The sequence below is a fragment of the Patella vulgata genome, chromosome 7 (assembly GCF_932274485.2).
Source record: "Patella vulgata chromosome 7, xgPatVulg1.2, whole genome shotgun sequence".
NCBI classification, from domain to species: Eukaryota; Metazoa; Mollusca; class Gastropoda; family Patellidae; genus Patella; species Patella vulgata.
The window spans coordinates 40,703,393-40,725,779 of NC_065885.2; the positions used below are offsets into that span (position 1 = coordinate 40,703,393).

General features: G+C 35.8%; 1 protein-coding gene across 3 annotated transcripts in view; it reads left to right on the forward strand.

Annotated features, from left to right (window-relative positions):
• The window catches only part of LOC126828399 (dnaJ homolog subfamily C member 2), a 218,479-nt gene that overhangs the window by 187,509 nt on the left and 8,583 nt on the right, over window positions 1-22,387 (forward strand). For 2 of the 3 annotated variants that reach the window (XM_056102171.1, XM_050558189.2), the window contains 2 exons: window positions 20,807-20,904; window positions 21,441-21,548. In XM_056102171.1, the coding sequence (XP_055958146.1) occupies window positions 20,807-20,904; window positions 21,441-21,548 (206 nt within the window). Of the gene's footprint in view, window positions 1-11,419; window positions 11,681-20,806; window positions 20,905-21,440; window positions 21,549-22,387 lie in introns of those variants that run through there. The other variant, XM_056102172.1, reaches the window with a different exon arrangement.

Consider the following 22,387-nt stretch of genomic DNA (forward strand, 5'->3'; position numbering starts at 1 on the left):
CGATCGGTTCATTTTGTTTACGATTATTTACATATGAAATATGAATAAAAAAGATGAATATAAAAAAATGCACACCCATAGGTGATCACCTTACTGTGGTTGTAGTATTATTTATTATCCATTATCCTATAAAATTAGTATTCCACTATTGACAAATACATCCAAAATCGGTTAATCACGTCCCAGGTAATTATACAATTACAATCTGACCCACTCCTCTTGCAGTGCCACAACCAATTCTTGCAGTGTTGTCCGTTGACATTGACGGCGACGAACACGTCTGCTGATCATGTCCCAGACAATATGCTCTATAGGGGAACGGTAAAGGTCAGGTAGTACACACCAGTGACCCTTCCTTGAACAATATACAAGTCCGTTCTGCCAGTCATGGTGATTCCTCCCCACACCATAACATACCCATAACATATCCATGGGTTGAAATGTTTGTAAAATTTTACTTGTCTCAGGTGACAAGTAGAAATATTTTTTACTTGTCACTTGGTCATTTCAAGTTGTCACCATTGATTGTCGTTTTTAATAAAAAAAAAAAATAAAAAAAATAATAATAAATAAATTGATTGTATTTCAATTTCATTTGTAAGAGATGCTTACAATCAGACTCCACGTTCACTTTAGCACATTTTGGCGGAAGTAATGAAACAAATGACGACCGTTTTCTCACTCGAGAATCTTCGCTATTCTGACTCGTTCGTTGTCAGCATGTTTCCGACCCATGGTGATAATATAATTTGCAATAATAAGGTATTAAGATTTTTTACCGCCATGTACCCCAAAACATTATCGCCAAAATTAAATTTTAATCACAACTTCCATTTTAATATCGTAAATTGCCAATTTGACGACCTACAGCTGAACCCTGATTGCCATGGAGTTATGTAATATTGACTGTGATTGGGTGATTAAAAAGGAATATCCAATGGCATTAAGGCTTTCACAGAATCAGTAGTGTTACTATTTTATTGCAAAGAAACCTTTCCCAGACGTATAGAACGAACTTAAAAGGACCATATAAGTTTCAGTCTTGTTAATCGGGGAGAAATTCGCCACCACACTACTAGCACTATGGAGACAAATGAACAGCTTGTCGCATGCTGTTAAATAACTTCTAATTTGTTTTAAAATGGAAAGTTCCCCTCTTCCAATTTTATTGGACATACATTTTTAGCCTGAATTTTTATAGATATTATTCTAGTTGTCGCCGGCGACAAGTAGATTTTTTTTCTACTTGTCCATTGAAAATGTTACTTGGATTTGACAAGTAGACAAGTGTTATTTTGACCCCTGCCCGAATCTGTCATGCTGTCTGACGTTAACGTTAGCATGACGCTCATTTACACGCATCCAAACGCGAGCACACCTAATGGTGAAATCCAGAGTAAATCCGGATTCATCTCCAGGGCTTGCCACGAGACGCGAGTAATTACTCGCGCGCACACTACGCTCGCGTAAAACCAAATTTACGTGAGTGATTAAGTACTCGCGCAAATATAAAAAATAATTTAATCAGAAATAATTGAATATCGTAATATAAAAAGCCGTGCGAACTGTTGTTACTAAAAATACTTTGAGACGCGTACTGCCAGGCGGTTTTTAAGCGGATGTCCTTTGCCGTGTCTGGATAATCAAACATTGAGCGTATGTTGTCGTTTCTATTAATAGCAATTCTTTCGATCCCGCATCTTTTCTGCAAACTGATGGGATTGAAATTGTTTTGCCTGTTCTTTTACCTTTCTAAGCTTTACCCGAATCCCCTCAGCACAAAAACGATGGCAAAGGGAAGCCCAGTTTCTCTTGCAACGTTCTTGTCATGGGAAGACGATTTACAGATATTTTTTTTTGCCAAGGAAATAAAAGAGTATGCATTGTCATTGTGTGTGAAATTGCTTTATTCAACGTCCGCTTCCACCGAAGTGACAAGAGCATTGCCATAAGGCACATGAAATTTAAATGGCTACTCACGCACATCATTCTGCGTGAGTAAATACATGTACTCGCCTCACTCGCGCAAGTCTATATTTGCATGAGTAGTCATCTACTCGCCTCCAATTTGCTCGTGGCAAGCCCTGATCTCAGAACATTACATGCACCCATTGACGATTACCCCAATTTCTACGCTGCCTACACCATTGACGCCTGTTTGCCATGTGCTAGCGAGTTAATGGAGGCACAACACGCGGTCGTCGCACATGCAAATAGGCTGCATGTTGCCGATTTTTAATCGTTTGGGGTGTAACTCGAATTCCTGTAACTTTGTACAAGTTTACAGAAAGCTGATTAGCCGTTACTCCTCGATTTCGCAGGATCTGTGTACGAATGTATCGATCCCGGGCTTTATGTATTGGCTCTGGGACGACCTGAACGAGGTCTATCATCAACATTGTGTGTTTGTTGGTACTGGTTCCACAGTCTGCCGATCACAAACTGTGACACATTAAGCATGTTAGCTACTATTCGCTGTGTAGAACTCATTTGAAGCATGCCAATAGCACATAGACGTTCATCATGTTGAAGACGTCTCATTGCAAATTAAACGTAACACACTAAAGCAAAGATACGCTAAACAGTAAATCTTATGCAAGAACCGATAGGAAAGCAAACATGGATAGGATAAACCAGCACGCGGCAGTTTTCATCAATCCTTCCTTGAAGTGTCAAATTTGACAATGAACCCCTCCAACGTGTATGGCGCTATTGCGTGTCACAAGTGCAGCTCAAAGTATGTCAAGTGTCTATGACTATTTATCATATCACAACCTGCATAGGTATTTGCATTTCAATATCCCCTACTTTTTTTGAAGAGTATAAATCTTGTCGGGGGCACAGATTCCATTTCTCCCAGTTACAACTATGTAAAATGATCATCTATTTTGCATATTTCCAAGATGGTGGCCATTATTGGCAGGAAAATGGGACGGTGTTCTGATATTGATTAACTAGTCGTGATTGATGTAAATATATCTGTTTTTGCATCGCAGATTCCATTTCTGTCGTTTACAACTTAGTGAAATGATTTATAACATGTTCACATATTTAGCATATTTCTAATATGGCTGCCATTTGTGGCGGGATGTGCTGATTTTAAAACGGTTTCTGAATCCAATTCTGCTATGTATAAGCATGTAGCATGTTCCTGGAAGCCATTGCCGTGTTTTACCCATTAGGTATGTTATCCAACGATGAAAATTTCTCATCCGAGTTGACCAGGAAAAAAGTGCATTTACTTTGTCGATCAGTCTGATTTTATGACATGGTGGCGCCATCGAGACTTTCAGTTTATGTTGTCTGTCAGTTATAGATACAAAATTAACGATGGTTAAAAATGTGAGACTTTTGAAAAGGTCATTAATAAATTAAAAAGTAGAACATAAATGTATGATATTAAGTGTCATTCCACGAGAAAACCATGCAGGGGGTGATAAGGTGGGGGTCAGCCGATCGGATTCATATTCACAGGGATGAATCAGTCCGACTAGACTACTCGTTGACCAAAAGGGCCGATCTCAAAAATTAACCATTCGGGAGATATGGCCCTATAACGATTTTCAGCCTATTTTCACCGATTTTGAGTCAAAATTTAGGCATATTTAGAGTCATTTTTCCAGGCCAAAATAGGGACTGCGTGATATACTGATGGTAGGTGATGATAGTATATGTCTTCGACTATTCAAGCATCATGACCAATTTATGTTGCTCCATGTCTCTGAGACATAGTATGGAAACCACTGATAGGTGTCGCCCATCACCTTGAAAGTACCCTATCTTTGAAATTAAATATAGCCGATGGTACGGGTATGGGCAAGATGGGTAAACGGTAATTACGTAGAGGGGTACTAGTGCTACCAAAATCAACAATAAAATTTTTGCCCACTCTTGTCCCATTATCAGAAATAATTTTTAAAGGTACCCCTTTTTCGAAATTTTGACCGATAGTGAATTGGTTGTTCACTATATATGCGCATAGTTTAATCGCCATATCGACCATAAATTTGCTCGAATCTGCTTGAATGAACTAGAAATGTTTGATAGAATGACTCCTGTATCACGGGGAACTGTCAATGTTTTTTCAGATATCACTCATTCACTGTTTCTGAAATTTTCGCATATTGACTATAAATCTTCATGATACGATTTCATAGGTTTGGTGACCAAAAGTACCTTTATGCATTATCGAAAATTATTTTGACGGATACCCCCTGTCTCTACCTAGGCCTAAAGCGACGGAAGCTTTATAATGATCAGACCAATAGACGAAATTTTATCAAAAAAATTAAGTAAGTGAATCAGTAATTATACACGAACGTAACAATTATAAGTACGGGAATCAGTAATTATACACGAATGTAACAATTTACAGTATTGTTTATAGATGGATTGACTCAGCTATTTACAATACAGTGCCCATCTTTTCTAAGCGTCGGGCATTTCTTATAATGTATAATGAATGACTTTAAAATAACATAAAAATGGGGTTCTTGTACAATATAAATATTTTTGAGATATCTATTCTGCGTAGACTCTGGACAAGACATCAATAAATTTCTGAAACGTAAGATTTATATCAGATAGGCAAATTTAATGTTTGGCCTTCATACGAAGTTACGTTGCAAGATATTATCCTCGAAGAGTTGATCCGATACGATCCTCAAAGAGTTGTGATTCTTATAGTTCACACTGTTCAATAATTCGAGAACGAAGTTTCCTTCTCAAAACTAGATCTAAGGCAGGTTCTTCATCAATTGTGTCATGTTCAACCTGCCCGAGTGGATGACCGCACTTTTGCTGTGCAGCCAATCTCGAGAAATAACTGTTCACTTGTTTAGTAGTGAGCCAGTCCTCCTTTGAAAACTGAGATTTCATTAATTTCACAACATTGGAAGGCACCTCCTTTTTGCCAGTCTCGACCCCTATCATGAACCTTTGTAGCAAAAAGTCCTTTACTTTGTCGGAGAACCGTTTATGACTGGCAGTAGTTTCCAGAGCCCACCCAGGTTTCATAGCCAGTACAGGTTCACTGCCTTCTTCATCAATAGAATGAACAGTTCTTTGAACACCAACAGAAGCGATTTCAGTAAATTTTGTGGCCCACTTTCTTTTGATTTTATCCAATTTAGTCTCACATACTGGTTTTAGAACATGTTTTCCTCCAGCTATATGGCGAGTAAGTTCTTCTTGAGTGGTAAAAACTTTTACACAATTTACGTCTGTACAGTTTATATTCGCTGAAGAAGATCCTGCCCTACGAAGTGATCCAGTCTCCACAGCAGGAACACTGTAGGGGCCAGTGACAGGATTAGTTTCTTGCTGTGGTTTTTCGTTTTTCAGTAGAGAGTCCATTGTTACTAGTTTTCCATTACCAATTTTGTAGGCCTTCCAAAAGCGAATATAAACTGTACATACGTAAACGGTCCTCCGACAAAGTAAAGGACTTTTTGCTACAAAGAGTCCATTGTTACTAGTTTTCCATTACCAATTTTGTAGGCCTTCCAAAAGCGAATATAAACTGTACATACGTAAACGGTCCTCCGACAAAGTAAAGGACTTTTTGCTACAAAGGTTCATGATAGGGGTCGAGACTGGCAAAAAGGAGGTGCCTTCCAATGTTGTGAAATTAATGAAATCTCAGTTTTCAAAGGAGGACTGGCTCACTACTAAACAAGTGAACAGTTATTTCTCGAGATTGGCTGCACAGCAAAAGTGCGGTCATCCACTCGGGCAGGTTGAACATGACACAATTGATGAAGAACCTGCCTTAGATCTAGTTTTGAGAAATTAATGAAATCTCAGTTTTCAGAGGACTGGCTCACTACTAAACAAGTGAACAGTTATTTCTCGAGATTGGCTGCCCAGCAAAAGTGCGGTCATCCACTCGGGCAGGTTGAACATGACACAATTGATGAAGAACCTGCCTTGGATCTAGTTTCGAGAAGGAAACTTCGTTCTCGAATTATTGACCAGTGTGAACTATAAGAATCACAACTCTTTGAGGATCATATCGGATCAACTCTTCGAGGATAATATCTTGCAACGTAACTTCATATGAAGGCCAAACATTAAATTTGCCTATCTGATATAAATCTTACGTTTCAGAAATTTATTGATGTCTTGTCCAGAGTCTACGCAGAATAGATATCTCAAAAATATTTATATTGTACAAGAACCCCATTTTTATGTTATTTTAAAGTCATTCATTATACATTATAAGAAATGCCCGACGCTTAGAAAAGATGGGCACTGTATTGTAAATAGCTGAGTCAATCCATCTATAAACAATACTGTAAATTGTTACGTTCGTGTATAATTACTGATTCCCGTATTTAATTGTTACGTTCGTGTATAATTACTGATTCACTTACTTAATTTTTTTGATAAAATTTCGTCTATTGGTCTGATCATTATAAAGCTTCCGCCGCTTTAGGCCTAGGTAGAGACAGAGGGTATCCGTCAAAATAATTTTCGATAATGCATAAAGGTACTTTTGGTCACCAAACCTATGAAATCGTATCATGAAGATTTATAGTCAATATGCGAAAATTTCAGAAACAGTGAATGAGTGATATCTGAAAAAAAATTGACAGTTCCCTCTGATACAGGAGTCATTCTATCAAACATTTCTAGTTCATTCGAGCAGATTCGAGCAAATTTATGGTCGATATGGCGATTAAACTATGCGCATATATAGTGAACAACCAATTCACTATCGGTCAAAATTTCGAAAAAGGGGTACCTTTAAAAATTATTTCTGATAATGGGACAAGAGTGGGCAAAAATTTTATTGTTGATTTTGGTAGCACTAGTACCCCTCTACATAATTACCGTTTACCCATCTTGCCCATACCCGTACCATCGGCTATATTTAATTTCAAAGATAGGGTACTTTCAAGGTGATGGGCGACACCTATCAGTGGTTTCCATACTATGTCTCAGAGACATGGAGCAACATAAATTGGTCATGATGCTTGAATAGTCGAAGACATATACTATCATCACCTACCATCAGTATATCACGCAGTCCCTATTTTGGCCTGGAAAAATGACTCTAAATATACCTAAATTTTGACTCAAAATCGGTGAAAATAGGCTGAAAATCGTTATAGGGCCATATCTCCCGAATGGTTAATTTTTGAGATCGGCCCTTTTGGTCAACGAGTAGTCTAGTCGGACTGATTAATCCCTGGATCCAAAGTGCCGACCCCCCACCTTATCACCTTTGCAGGATTTTGCATGGTTTTCTCGTGGAGTGACACTTAAATATAAAGCGATATACATAGAAATAAAAACAAGAACTGCAAATGAAATAGTAACACTTGCTATAAAAAAACAAACTTTGTGGCATAGATCATATTATCAACTGACCCAAAGCTGCGTGTGGAAGGAGTCGTCCAAAGGAATGCTGTTGCAAACAAACTATTATCACCAATTAAATGACGACGTGACCCGTCATCTATGACATCACTGCCATCACCATTGAAAAAACTGGTGGCAGTGATGTAAAAGTAGCCGGCCATGTGTCATTGTGTAAGTGGTGACATACTTTATGCTTCCAACGCAACAGCATTCCACATTCAGCTTGGAAGTCAGTTGTCCTGAGGGCTTCTTAGCAAGTATTTCATTTATAGCCACGTCCCCACCACCTTCAACCACGTTGCCGCGAGGCTAGAATGAAGCTTCTACTTCTAGCCACATGCTTGCTACGCTGTTACGACCTTTTTGTATATATAGGGAAGGTACTGAGCCACATCCATCAGTTCCAGTCAAGCATCCTAAGAGGAAACATCAAGAAACTAAAAAATCTTCTTGATTGCTTGACGTTTGGTTGTTCTCTGCTTTGAAAGTGAATAAGGACGGAGTTAGCATGGCGCAGTCACTATAGGCGCAGTGAAAAGGCGGTTTACGAATGGTAGAAATGTCACGGGAGTGTGGTGAGAACGTATCCCAGTCTGACTGCTAACCGCGAGAGCATGGTGGGAACACGGTGCGCGTAGTAAGAGCTTGGCCATGAGCGTATTAAGATTTTGGGCTCGCGGGGCGTAGAAAGCGTTTGGTGTGGTCGTGGCAGAAGTATAATGGGCGCGTGTCAATGTGGTGCAAGCCCCACGCTGCAGTTACGCTCTCTAAATGCCAGAATACCAAGTGAATGGCCTTTTCTTTCCCAGGAAAATCGATATCAGCTCAGTGGTCATCTCGGATCAGTAATTTTCATCGTTGGATTATATACCAAATGGGTCCAACAGTAATGTGCTACAAGCTAATAACCTAAATAGCAGAATTGAACGCAGAAACGTGGAAATAACGACAAGTAAATATATGATAATAATATGTTTAGAAAACTTGAAAATATACTAAATTGATCATTTTACGCACTTGTATATATATGGCAGAAATTGAATCTGCGCCACCGAAAACTTATATATTGACACCAAAGACAACTACTTAAACAAAATCAGCAAATCGTCTGATTTTTCCGCCACAAGGGGCAGCAATATTGGCAATATGCTAAATATGTGAACATTTGATCATTTTACAAAGTTGTAAATGTCAGAAATGAATTCTGCGCCCCTGTAAACATATATACAAAAAAAGTAGGGGATATTCAGAAACAATACAAAACTGCGGAAATGCACTGCTGTTTTTATTAGAGGTAACAATTGTATGTTAATAACAGGCCACACTATACGACTGGTACTGTGGAATCTCGGGTAAATAGCGTTATTATCTAATCTATGTAGTATTATTCATAAATATCATTGAATTTGGCCTAATACAAAACTGCGGAAATGCACTGCTGTTTTTATTAGAGGTAACAATTGTATGTTAATAACAGGCCACACTATACGACTGGTACTGTGGAATCTCGGGTAAATAGCGTTATTATCTAATCTATGTAGTATTATTCATAAATATCATTGAATTTGGCCTAATAGCATTCAATTTGTTCTTGTATACAACTTAAATCTCAACGTGCAATTTTGATTACCAAGCGTTAATTGACTAGTGTTTAGTTTGTCGACACGTGTGTAATTATAAGCGTCCCGCATAATTTTGACGACTGTTCAATAATTAGTTGGACTGTTCAATTTCCCGAGTTGTGATTAAAATTAGTCAAGGTGTCCAATTACGCCAGGTATTCAATTCTGTTGCCGAACATCCAATTTCACATGCGTTGTTCAGATTTTAACGAAATGTTTATATTGAAGTAGTTGTAATATAGTAATGCTGCCGTGAAAACGTGTACATGTATAATGTACAGGCCGGTTTGAATTAACAACAAAATGAGTTCGGTAATCTCGGGAAAACATTTACCGGCATTCTGTATCGGTTAGGATTTTTTTCTAACGCACTGTACATGCATATAACGTCGGCCAAAATGTATGCAACAATGAACAACTTACAATTTTTTTTACAACGTATCATTACATCTTCGTCTATAACTTAGATGTAATCCATCAATTATTGGCTGCTATAAAATCCAAACTTTAAATTATATACGCCATACGATGAGCTTGCAGCTTCAGGTAATCTAAATCAATCATTCATAGAGCACTCGATCCACTCCACGGGGCGCTTAACGGTAAGTCACGTGGTCAGAAACGCACCAATATTGGGACTATTTTCTTAGTCTGTCTGTGTTAATCGGCGACAAATCCCCGCTATGACAATATACATCTACTTTAAATGTCGCCCAATTCATTTCGGTGGAAGCGGATATTGAATAAAGCCATTTCGCACACGTGTACATTACATGCGCATGTCATATATTTATACAATGTCCATGATGTGTTACATAAATTGTCGCCTTCACTCCGTTATTTTGAGTAGCCTACACTTTCTGAATGATTCCATGGCTTAGTGAAGAAGCCATTCACCCAACTATTCTCAATTCACGGGTTTGTCCGGTCAGGGGATGACATCAAGCAGTTACCTCTGCTGTACTGCTTGACGTCTAAACGTCGGACACGGGATTATACAAAGGTAAATAACTTACTTACTAGTCAAATACTTCATATAGTCGAATACTGAAATATTAAATAATGATATTAAATAATGAAATACTGATATTAAATAATTAAATACTGATATTAAATAATTAAATACTGATATACTGATACAACTCATTTTGTTGTTATTCAAACCGGCCTGTACATTATACATGTACACGTTTTCACGGCAGCATTACTATATTACAACTACTTCAATATAAACATTTCGTTAAAATCTGAACAACGCATGTGAAATTGGATGTTCAGCAACAGAATTGAATACCTGGCGTAATTGGACACCTTGACTAATTTTAATCACAACTCGGAAAATTGAACGGTCCAACTAATTATTGAACAGTCGTCAAAATTAAACGTGACGCTTATAATTACACACGTGTCGACAAACTAACCACTAGTCAATTAACGCTTGGTAATCAAAATTGCACGTTGAGATTTAAGTTGTATACAAGGACAAATTGAATGCTATTAGGCCAAATTCAATGATATTTATGAATAATTCTACATAGATTAGATAATAACGCTATTTACCCGAGATTCCACGGTATTAGTCATATAGTGCCAATTGCCAACACATGAACATAAACGCTAGTCTTAAACAAAATCATCACATTGTCCCATTTTCACACTAAAAATGGCCGCCATCTTGGAAATATCTTCATGAAGTGATGGGAAAAAATCTGAAATCTGTGAATACTAATACAGTGCCAAATCACAGTTGATGTCAGGGTCCTTAATCCATTTTGAAACGAACCGACCAGAATTGGGTCAAATGAGGTCCGGGTAGAAACTGGGTTTTAAAATTTTAAGCTTCCATTCCCTTTAATATAACCAGACTGGAACAAAAATAATTCTTGATAATTTGTTATGAGGAATATCGTATTCTACTGAATGTAATTAGCACAAAAATAACGACAAATAGGTATATCGTTACGAAAATTTTCCATATTTAATACACGTACCGGGTGCCAGTGAAGTCGTCCACAGCCATTGGTGGAGTCGTCCACAAGGCATTGGTGATGTCGTCCACAACTATTGGTGATGTCGTCCACAACTAAGAATAAGACTCGTACACAATTTACTCGTACTCAAAACGCCGATGTTATTGTTTGTTTTGTTAGTTTGTTGTTCACCGATGTTTTTGCAATAAAGTATACTTGTATTTTGTATTGTTTTTTAATTGGCGTTATGGTTTTAGCATTTTTGATTGATTGATTAGTATTAACGATGTTTTTTTAAAAAGTGGTATGTTTATTTATTATTCATTATTTACAATAATTTACAATAATTCATTTTCAGTTACAATAATTTACAATAATTCATTTTCAGTTAAAATAATTTACAATAATTTACAATAATTCATTTTCAGTTAAAATAATTTACAATAATTTATTCCTTTTCAGTTACAAGAAGAAAGCATACCAGAAGGGTTTTTCAGGCGGGATATCCGAGTGGGGAAATATAGGCACATAATATTCGCAACTGACAAACAGATGGATTTATTAAAAGAGACGAAGACATGGTACATGGATGCGACATTCAAAGTAGTGAAGAAGCCATTCACCCAACTATTCTCAATTCACGGGTTTGTCCGGTCAGGGGATGACATCAAGCAGTTACCTCTGCTGTACTGCTTGACGTCTAAACGTCGGACACAGGATTATACAAAGGTAAATTACTTACTTACTAGTCAAATACTTCATATAGTCGAATACTGAAATATTAAATAATGATATTAAATAATGAAATACTGATATTAAATAATGAAATACTGATATTAAATAATTAAATACTGATATTAAATAATTAAATACTGATATTAAATAATTAAATGTTGATATTTTTGTCATAATGATATTAAATAATGATATTAAGTCAAATACTTACTTCATATAGTCAAATACTGAAATTATAAAATGTTGATATTTTTGTCATTTTAGTTGTTCGAGGCCATACGTGAAATGTCTGCAGATAACCTCTGGTTGAGATATGCTGTGGCGGATTTTGAAAGGGGGATGTGGAGTGGATTCCAGAGCGTATTTCCGGATACCCGTAGGAATTCATTTGTGCATGGGGCTTTTTATATTAATGAAATTGTTATATTAATGAAATTGTTATATTAATGAACTTGTTTATGAATTTGTTATTTATTGAATTTGTTATATTAATGATTATTTCTTGAATTTGTTAAATTTGCTTATGAATATGTTATTTATTGAATAAAATGATTTACTTTGTTGTTTATTTGCCAGGAGAAAGGGTGACCACGCAGAAAAATTATACTAATTAAAAATACATTATGTGTCCCGAAAGTAAACTAAGTCGTGTGGACGACTCCACCAACGTATTACTATATCCAGAAATTATGCTAAGTCGTGTGGACGACTCCACCAACGTATTACTATATCCAGAAATTATACTAAGTCGTGTGGACGACTCCACCAACGATTGTGGACGACTCCACCAACGGGTGTGGACGACTTAACCAGATTTTTCGTGTGGACAACTTGACTGGCATTCCACGTACCAGCTTGAAATTCATGTCGGTAACATTCTTGAATAAATTACTGTATTCGAGTTTTTTTATCGATGGATATAAGCTTATACGGCACCGTGGTATTTCTTCATAACACAATTTTGTAGGTTTTTTTTCTCTATCACGTAACTTAGTTGCAAATGTTTTTATTCATTCGTCCATGATAGACACGTACGGCACAGTAATCTCGTGACAACCTTGAATGGCTTTAAAGTTAAATTCTATACGGCTTTCAATTATAATAACGACAATATTTTAAATTAAAAAAAAATAAGTCTCTGTCAGCATGTGTATAAAATAAAAAATCATAACGGTAAATGCTATTTAGAACTAAAACTAACATCGTTGGTTTAATGACCTAATTCCACCTGATATCACGTGTCATCGGTAAATTGGCATTGGAGAATCATAATCATAATATATTAATATTGACTGTTTCTCGGTGTATTCGGTGTTCTATCCGAGAATTATATAACTAACAACTGGTCAGTGAAACCATTAAATTATTAATTTAATATCTACCGGTACACCTGGAATTCATACAAAGCTTCGAAGGCGCGCGATAGATGCACAATCCATGCCGAGATCGTCTTCCTTCGATTGCCACGTGGCGGTTAATTAGTGTTAAGAATAATCAGCAAGCTTGTTTTGTTTTTTTACCAGCCGATTATTAAAATTACCAAATGATTCCGATTCAATACTTTTGATTTAGCTTTATCTTTTTTTTTACAACCCTCAAATTCCGCCATCTTTAAACAAATCAGAATGCACGATTAACCAGTTATATTTTACGCGGTTCTCATGAACGAAGGAACTGTCTGGACGGGACTGATCGAGAAACAAATACTGACTGACTTTTAATCTCTAATAAAAACACAATCTCGAACTGTCTGGACGGGACTGATCGAGAAACAAATACTGACTGACTTTTAATCTCTAATAAAAACACAATCTCGAACAAGTACGAGAGAACTATTTAGGAATTTGTGCTATTTAACTTTCGCTATTACAAACTATCGAAACAATCAATAGTTTTGTTGACTATCGCAATTTTTATCGATAGTTTCTTTTTACTATCGATACAGACTATCGGCAGTCAAGTCATTGCAATGCATCGATTGTTCGATGTATCGTTACACCCCTAGTTCTGTCAGCGTCTTTCTTTGCTGCGCAGGTATGATCGTCAGATTAATAGTACGGTCTTTTATTGCCGATAATTTGGTTTACCTAAATTGGACGTGGGAGGATCTCCGGCTTTTGAAACTTCCATTGACGACGTGCATGCTTGAAGTTCAAGGTCAATGCCGCCATCACTATCTTCAGTTAAATCTTGTTTACGTTTCCTGGTGTCATTCTGCGAGGTGTTCAAGTACTTGGCATGATTACCTCAATTAAGTTGTTTATTTATGAAATAAGCCGAAGGTATTCATTGTAATGATTGACTCTTTGATGTGTTTCTTAATCGACGAGTAATAATTAACTCTTTGTATTTGTAATCGGCCGAAAGTAGATTGATTTATGATACCATAGTGGCCGGTTCATTGTTTTACCAATCGGCCTGATAATTAATTCTTTGTAAATCGGCCGAAAGTAGATTGATTTGTGATACCTTAGTGGCCGGTTCATTGTTTTACCAATCGGCTAGATTAAAGATCAATCGGCTAAAGCCGCAAATAACCAGACGATTAAGATCCCTGGTTGATATGTCGATAACATTATAAATAGGGTGAAAATAAAAAAAAATAAGTTGGAATATTATCGAAAATGGCTACCCTCAGATAATGGCCTCCCATACCATGAAGACCTACTCAGAAAAAATGTCAACATTGTTTTTTTGTCATTAAACATCGAAACCTTCAAAATAAAGCGTATTCCACGATTTCTACCCGAAAAGCTGATGGATTTACATTAAGGATCGCACTACTGGTGTAGTTTCATACTGTTCAGGTATACTTCTAATTGGCTATGCACTGTTAGTGCATGCTTTCTAATGTTATTAAGCAACCTAATCATTAGAATGTATATTGTTGAATGATTTTCCCCAATATATTAATAATTCTATGATTATCATTAATTTATTTTATTGACCGACATCTTTCGAAGAAAGAAGTGAACTATTAAAATGGGTTTGTCCATCAGTCTGTTACATTGTTTGACAACAACTCTGCCTCTATCTGAGGTAGAGTGTTCAAACTGGGTGTAGGTGTTCATTAGGTGAATGCCTTGACTGAGTTTGATAATGAGCATTTTCTGTTTAGGCTAATTAGAGATAAGCAACTTGAATTGATGATGCTTTGGGACAATAAATTTGATTACAATTGAATGAGAGCACTGAAACATTATGCCATCAATGCCTTAACTATTTTGATAATGAGCAATTTCTGCTCAGTGATAAGAAATTTAATTGCTTGATGGTATATAAAAAGATTGAGATGGAGGACATCAGTCTCACTGTTGATTTGTTATTAAAATGGGTTCGTCCGTCTGTCTGTCTGTCCGTCCGTCTGTCTGTCACACTTTTTGGGACACAATAACTCTCTTTCTAATTGAGCTAGAATGTTCAAACTTGGTGTAGGTGTTTATTAGGTCAATGCCTTGATGGAGTTTGAAGATGAGCATTTTTTGCTTAGGGTAAGCAGACGCTGAGAAGTAGTAATAGTGAGATTTGTACGTTTAGGGTATATATTTCTCACTTTTTAGTAAATTTGTATGGATATAGGTAAAATTCTAATTATTGCAACAAATCTAATACGAAGAAGCTAAAATTTGTAGGTACGGTGTGAGAAATTGACTGAAAGGTGATATAATTATCGCTAGGGGTGAAAATCTTGGCGACGGTGCATTTTCTGTACTGGTGTGTTAATTAACGAACAGGTTAAAAACGACTGACACAGTGTGTATTCTTTGTTTGGTGAGTTTTCTCGAAAGCATGTAATAACTGCACCAAAGGTGTTTTATCAAGGACCAACAGGCTTCATCTGACACGTAGGTGTTAAATCCAATTTACTGTGCGAATTCTTGTTCGACCGTGTGTTTTACACGGATTGGTCTTTGTTAAGCGTAGGTCTTTATACATGGATTTATACGCGGGGTAGTTACGTATATGCATTCTTACGTATTTCATGTCTTGATGAATACTACGTGTTTTGTACTTCGTACCATAGTCGGACTGCAGTTATTAATATATTTGATCTTTTTTGTGGGTTTAATTTATTTACAGATTATCGTGCGTACCACTGAACTATAAATGCAGGTATCTTAAAATTGATCGCATGCCGTATCGTCATTTCCTGATATCATAACCAACCTCAATTTGATTATCCGTTATATTCTAATCGTCATTGTTATCAGATTAACAAATCTTGTTTCGAAAGCAAGTTTATAAATGTAAAATTGCACAATTAATGAAAATCTGTAAGTTTTCGTCACTGCTATATTTACTACACGTTGGCGTATTAATATATAAATGTATAGTTTCTTGCCTGGGTCATAGGAAGATAGGACTACCGAGAAAAAGTAATTTCCTCACTATATATAACAAATGATAACTCACATATCAAATAAGACTGATGAAAATAGGGACATGCGCCCGCTTCCACCCACGGTATATTGCCCATTGCCGAACATTATTCAGATTCGATCGAACTCTGTGTAACTAGCTCGTCTTTGAAAGAATAATACTGATATATGACCTAATATTGAGACGCTTGTTCATATAGCCGCTTGTTTTCCAGCTTTATTATTTTACTCCACAGTACTAAGAAACCACAGGTTTTCACACAGAACTGTTCTTTGATGTTGAGGGGCCCACACAGTTAGCTCAGCTCTTTGATGTTGAGAGGCGAGCTGTTCCTCGTACTCGAATGGATTAGCTGATAAAGTTGGTTGGAATTGTAACAGTTTATTACAATAAGTAAAACAAAAAGGACAATTCTGTAATGTGAGTGAATACTGTGGTATATTCAATTTTGATCTTATTTGCCATGGATAAATGTGTGGTTCACTTTTCGAGCATCTCATTTAAATAAAGCTTGATATTCTATTAACATAATATGTATATATTATATACATTTCATTTTTTTCTCATAGGAAATTTCGGTTAGTATCTGAAATGAAAAAACTGTCCAAGTCATTATATTATGTTGTAATCAGAGAAATGTTAAAACAAAAAAATAAACTAGACAAGATAAAGAGTATAAGCAATACCATTATTTGTTGTCACATATTGATGTTTATATGCGTTCATAATTAAATGTTTTAATTAAATCGTAACGTATGAATTGTGTGCTTTATTTTTCATCGAATTGGCAGTTGGTATTAGCCAAGACATTCGCTGCTATACGCATATAGCTTTTCTCCAATAATGATAGTTTGTGTAATTATATGGGGTTTTAAAAGAAACATAGTCAATGGGTGGAATTTAAGACTGGGCAGGGCGAAGACGGGGAAACGTTATTCAAATTATTCAAAGAAATATAAGGCCAAGAAATACGTGATGACATTGAAAAGGAGAAATGCTTGTGCTACTATGCCGACATTATCACGGCGTATGTGGACTAATACTAAATCATATGACTATGATATTTTTCCATTCTATATAGCTTATTTCCCCCCCCCCCCCAAAAAAAAAAAAAAAATCTCTTATTGGAAAATTTAAAGTCTTTTCAAATAATATTAACAGATTATTTGTTGTTTGGTTGTTCTTCTTCTTGGATTTGTTAAATTATAAAAAGGAATTTCCAATTCACATAGTAGAATTTACATTTCTAATTACAATCACCAAACTGACACCAGAGCACGAACTATACACTTCACTGATCACCAACTTTAACAACGTTGACCTAGATGACTAGATGTTATATAACTGCTGCCAGACTTTATTAGGGGCAATAAATGGACACACAATTCCATTGTAACTGTATAATGTGTATTATAAACCAAAGGTAAATTTATAGATTTCAGAACAGAACAATAATATTCCAAATACATTCACTGTCTTGTCTTGTTATAATAAAATTTAAAATTCGTCATGACTCTGTAAGTTAATAACGATGTGTTGTGTATCCTATTTAAAAACTGTAATTTGTCAGCGACACAAACGCCTCAATGGATTATGTACATAAATTACATCAAAGGTGTATTAGAAATTACTGTTGATCTGAAATAGTTTCTTTTTAAAAAAATTCATAACGTGGAACTCAATATAGAATAATAAATAACCAGAAATATTGAAAATTAAGCTATATAGGTTTAAAACTATGATTTTATAAAATATAGTGAATATGTCGAAATAGGTAACTGCAGCAATAAATTATTATTGCCTAATTATATAAATAGATTCTTATAAAGGTAGTGGCCTAATTCTTTCACACAATTTTACATATCTATGTGAATAGAATACATAACAAATATAGTGAAATTTACTGAAATACATGACAAACCATCTCTTTATGCAAAAACTTTGGTGTGCATCATTATTTTTTTTTATGAGTTATCACACTGTTAATGCCCCACGCCCCCTTTATGTTTATAATATTTTCTCTGATTGTAACAGATTTAAGTGATTTCTCGGTATCATTCAAAATAACAAGTCTTTGCTCTGCAAAAGGAGATCAAACAGTTATAAATGGGATTTAGACAAAAGGGAAACATATTTACGAATATACTTGAAGATTTTCTGTTTCAAATCTATGTTGTATTATTCATCTGTTTTATGTGATTTATTTTTGGTACATACGGACACATATTTAATATTCCATATTGTTAGATCAGGGTAAAACCCTATTCTAAACCCGTATCCATGATTTGTTTTACGTCAAGTTTATAGATTTCAAAGCGCACACAATTAAGCAGAATTGGCAGTAAAAACAAAATCACAAATTACTACGGCTTATTACGAAAATCGTTTCAAATAAAGCGACCGAAATAAAAAGACATCAAAGTGATTTCCAAAGGCGATTGCATGCTTTTAGAATAGAACAAGCTAGGCGACACATGGAGCCGTGTCTAGTCCGTGCTTTCGATTTATACATGCAGCGGATGCGGGACCGAGAGTTAGATTTCTTTACGTTTGACTAATTGTCCAAGAAGGGTCATCTAAGCTGTTGAAAGAAGGGAACCAAACATACCCTAATGCGAATATATCGGGAAGACGTCATGTAAATCGGCGAAAAGCTGTTTTGTATGAAAATATGATTACAATATAATGGCTGCTTCGAAAACAGATTCGTTAATCTGATAACAATGGCGATTAGAATATATCGGATAATCAAATTGGGGTTGGTTATGATATCGGGAAATGACGGTACTGTGTGATCAATTTTAAGAAACGAGCATTTATAGTTCAGTGGTACGCACGATAATTTGTAAACAAATTAAACCCACAAAAAAGATCAAATATATAAATAACTGCAGTCCGTCTATGGTATGAAGTACAAAACACGTAGTATTCATCAAGAAATGAAATACGTATAAGAAATGAAATACGTATAAGAAATGAAATACGTAAAAGAAAGGATATACGTAACTATCCCATGTATAAATCCACGTATAAAGACCTACAATTAACAAAGACCGATCTGCGTAAAACACACGGTCGAACAAGAAATCGCACAGTAAATTAGATTTAACACCTACGCGTCAGATAAAGCCTGCTGGTCCTTGATAAATCACCTTTGCTGAAGTTATAACACGCTTTCGAGAAAACTCACCATACACAAAAAACACACTGTGCCAGTCGTTTTTAACCCTTTCTTTAATTGACACATCAATACAGAAAATGCACCGTCGCCGAGATTTTCACCCCTAGCGATAATTATATCACCTTTCAGTCAATTTCTCACCCCTGTTAATTAACACACCGTACCTACAGATTTTAGCCTCTTCGTATTCGATTTGTTGCGATAATTAGAATTTTACCGATATTTGTACAAATTTACTAAAAATTGAGAAATATATACCATTAACGTACAAATCACACTATTACTACTTCTCAGTGAGAGATAAGCAATTTGATTGGTTGATACTTTGGGACACGATAACTTTAGTTCTAATTAAGTGAGAGTGATGAAACTTTGTGTATAGTTTCATTACATCAATACCTTAAGTAAGTTTGATAATGAGCATTTTCTGCTCAGGGTAAGCAGAGTGATAAGCAATTTGATTGGCCGAGACTTTGGAACACAATAACTCTCCTTCTAATTGAGCTAGAATGTAGGTGTTTATTAGGTCAATACCTTGATGGAGTTCGAAGAGGAGCATTTTGTGCTTAGGGTAAGTGGAGATAGCAATTTGATTGGTTGATGCTTCGGGACACGATAACTTTAGTTCTAACATACAAATCACACTATTACTACTTCTCAGTGAGAGATAAGCAATTTGATTGGTTGATCTTTTGGGACACGATAACTTTAGTTCTAATTAAGTGAGAGTGATGAAACTTGGTGTATAGTTTCATTACATCAATACCGTGACTAAGTTCGATAATGAGCATTTTATGCTCGGGTAAGCAGAGCGATAATCAATTTGATTGGTCCAGATTTTGAAACCCAATAACTCTAATTCTAATTGAGTTAGAATGTTCAGATTTGGCTTAGGTGTCTATTAGGTGAATGCCTTGCTGGAGTTCGAAGATAAGCATTTTCTGCTTAGGGTAAGCAGAGATATTAATTTGACTAAGTTCGATAATGAACATTTTCTGCTGGGGATAAGCAATTTGATTGGTCAAGACTTTGGAACACAATAACTCTCCATGTAATTGAGCTAGAATGTTCAAACTTGGTGTAGGCGTTCATTATGTGAATGCCTTGATGGAGTTCGATGAAGTGAGAGCGATGAAACTCTGAATATAGATTCATTATATCATTACCTTGACTAAGTTCGATGGTGAGAATTTTCTGCTTAGGCTAAGTAATAAGCAATTTGATTGGTCAAGACTTTGGAACATAACAACTCGGCTTTTAATTGAGGTAGAATGTTAAAACTTGATGTAGATGTTCATTAGGTGAATGTCTTGACTGAGTTCAATGATTAACATTCCGAGCTGAAGCTAAGCAGAGCTAATCATTTTCATTGGTCGATGCTTTGGGACAAGATAATCTTGATTCTATCTGATGGAGAGTGATGAAACTTAGTGTATTGTTTGATTGCTCTATACTTTTGAAAAAAATAAATGTGCGATTAATTAATATGCGTCATCTATTTATTTTGGGATTTTGGCGGGGGACATCAGTCTCACTGTTGGCTTGTTTACTAGGTGGGAAGTCATATCTAAATTTATCAAACAACATGTTAGTACTTCCAATAAAAATGCAAAAGATGTTCTGGCTAAGGCAAAAGAATTACAGAAAAACGGTAAGCAAAATTTTGTTTACTGGGTCTGAACATAGAAGAATTAATATTATATATACTGAAATGCAATGAAAACAAACACTGATTTGACTGAAAGGGATGGTGAGACGTAATGCACCTGAAATGTGATTTTTGGCATGATTGCAGGCTTGACATTTACTGACACAAGAAAATCAAGCAGAATCCACTACCATATGCAAACCTTTATTTTACAGTAAAACGTAGCCACAAGGGGTAAAAATCAACAGTCAGTAACATGTGTGTCCACCTCTAGCAGCCACAGATGTCATGTTTGAGAAATTTGATCTATGGTTCGTTTACATGATCGTGAAAATACAATTTTCATATATTATTATTATTGTCGTGATCTGATGTTGTTACGTTCAGAATTACAAGATTGAAGTGTATCTGTCAAATGAGATCTACAGTCATCTATTTTTAAACGTACTCCATTTTCATTGTATCTAGGTATATTTTATAGACATAGCATTAGAATACACTTATGTTTTATGTCTACGGTAAGATACTTACTATTACAGATGGTTTTATGAAGGATGCTGCTGATAGAAAAGCATTTGAGAAATTCAATGAATCTCACAAATCTGCACCTCCAAGTCAACAGGGTGTTCCTAGTGAACGACTTGAAAGTAAGTAATACATATGTTATCGTGTAACTCTGTAGTAAATTTAAGTGTATTATCCAGCGCCAAACGAAGTTAGGAAGGGATATTGAAATGGGGTCCATCCGACCGACCGTCCGTCCTGATTTCGTTTCCAGAGCATAGCTCATAAACCGTTCAAGATATCTTTATGAAACTTTGTACACGCATCAAACTATTACAGTAGTTGTGCCTTTTGCTATTTAGAAATTTCTTGGCTTTATATTTTTATATGCCCACATTTTCATGTGGACGTATATTGTCGTCGCCCCTGTCCGTCTGGAAATCCGTCCGTCCACAATTGTTTGTGAACAGTCTACAGGTCACAATTTTAATCCGATTTCAATGAAACTTGAAATATAGGTTTATCACCCTAAGATCTCGGTTCCTTTCAATGTTGGCATCTATCGGACCGTAACTTCATGGATTATGGCCCCTGATTGTAGGAAAAATCACATTTATAACCCAAAGATCTGGGTTCCTTTTGATATTCGCGCATATCGGACCGTAACTTTCTGAATTATGGCCCCTTATTGTACAAAAAATCATGTTTTTAGCTTGTGGACTCTATAGAGGTCATAATTATTATCCGATTTAAAAAATCATATTATTAAATCACCGTTACACCCTAAGGACGACTTAGTTCGAATTTCGTGAAAATCGGCCAAAAACTGACATAAAATGGCCGCCCTTCGTTCTCAAATAGCGTAAAAATATGGTATATCAAGGTTGTGGACCCTATATAGGTTACAATTTTTATCCGATTTTGTCGAAACTTAAAATGTAAGTTTATAACCCAAAGATCTTGGTTCCTTTCGATAAATAGC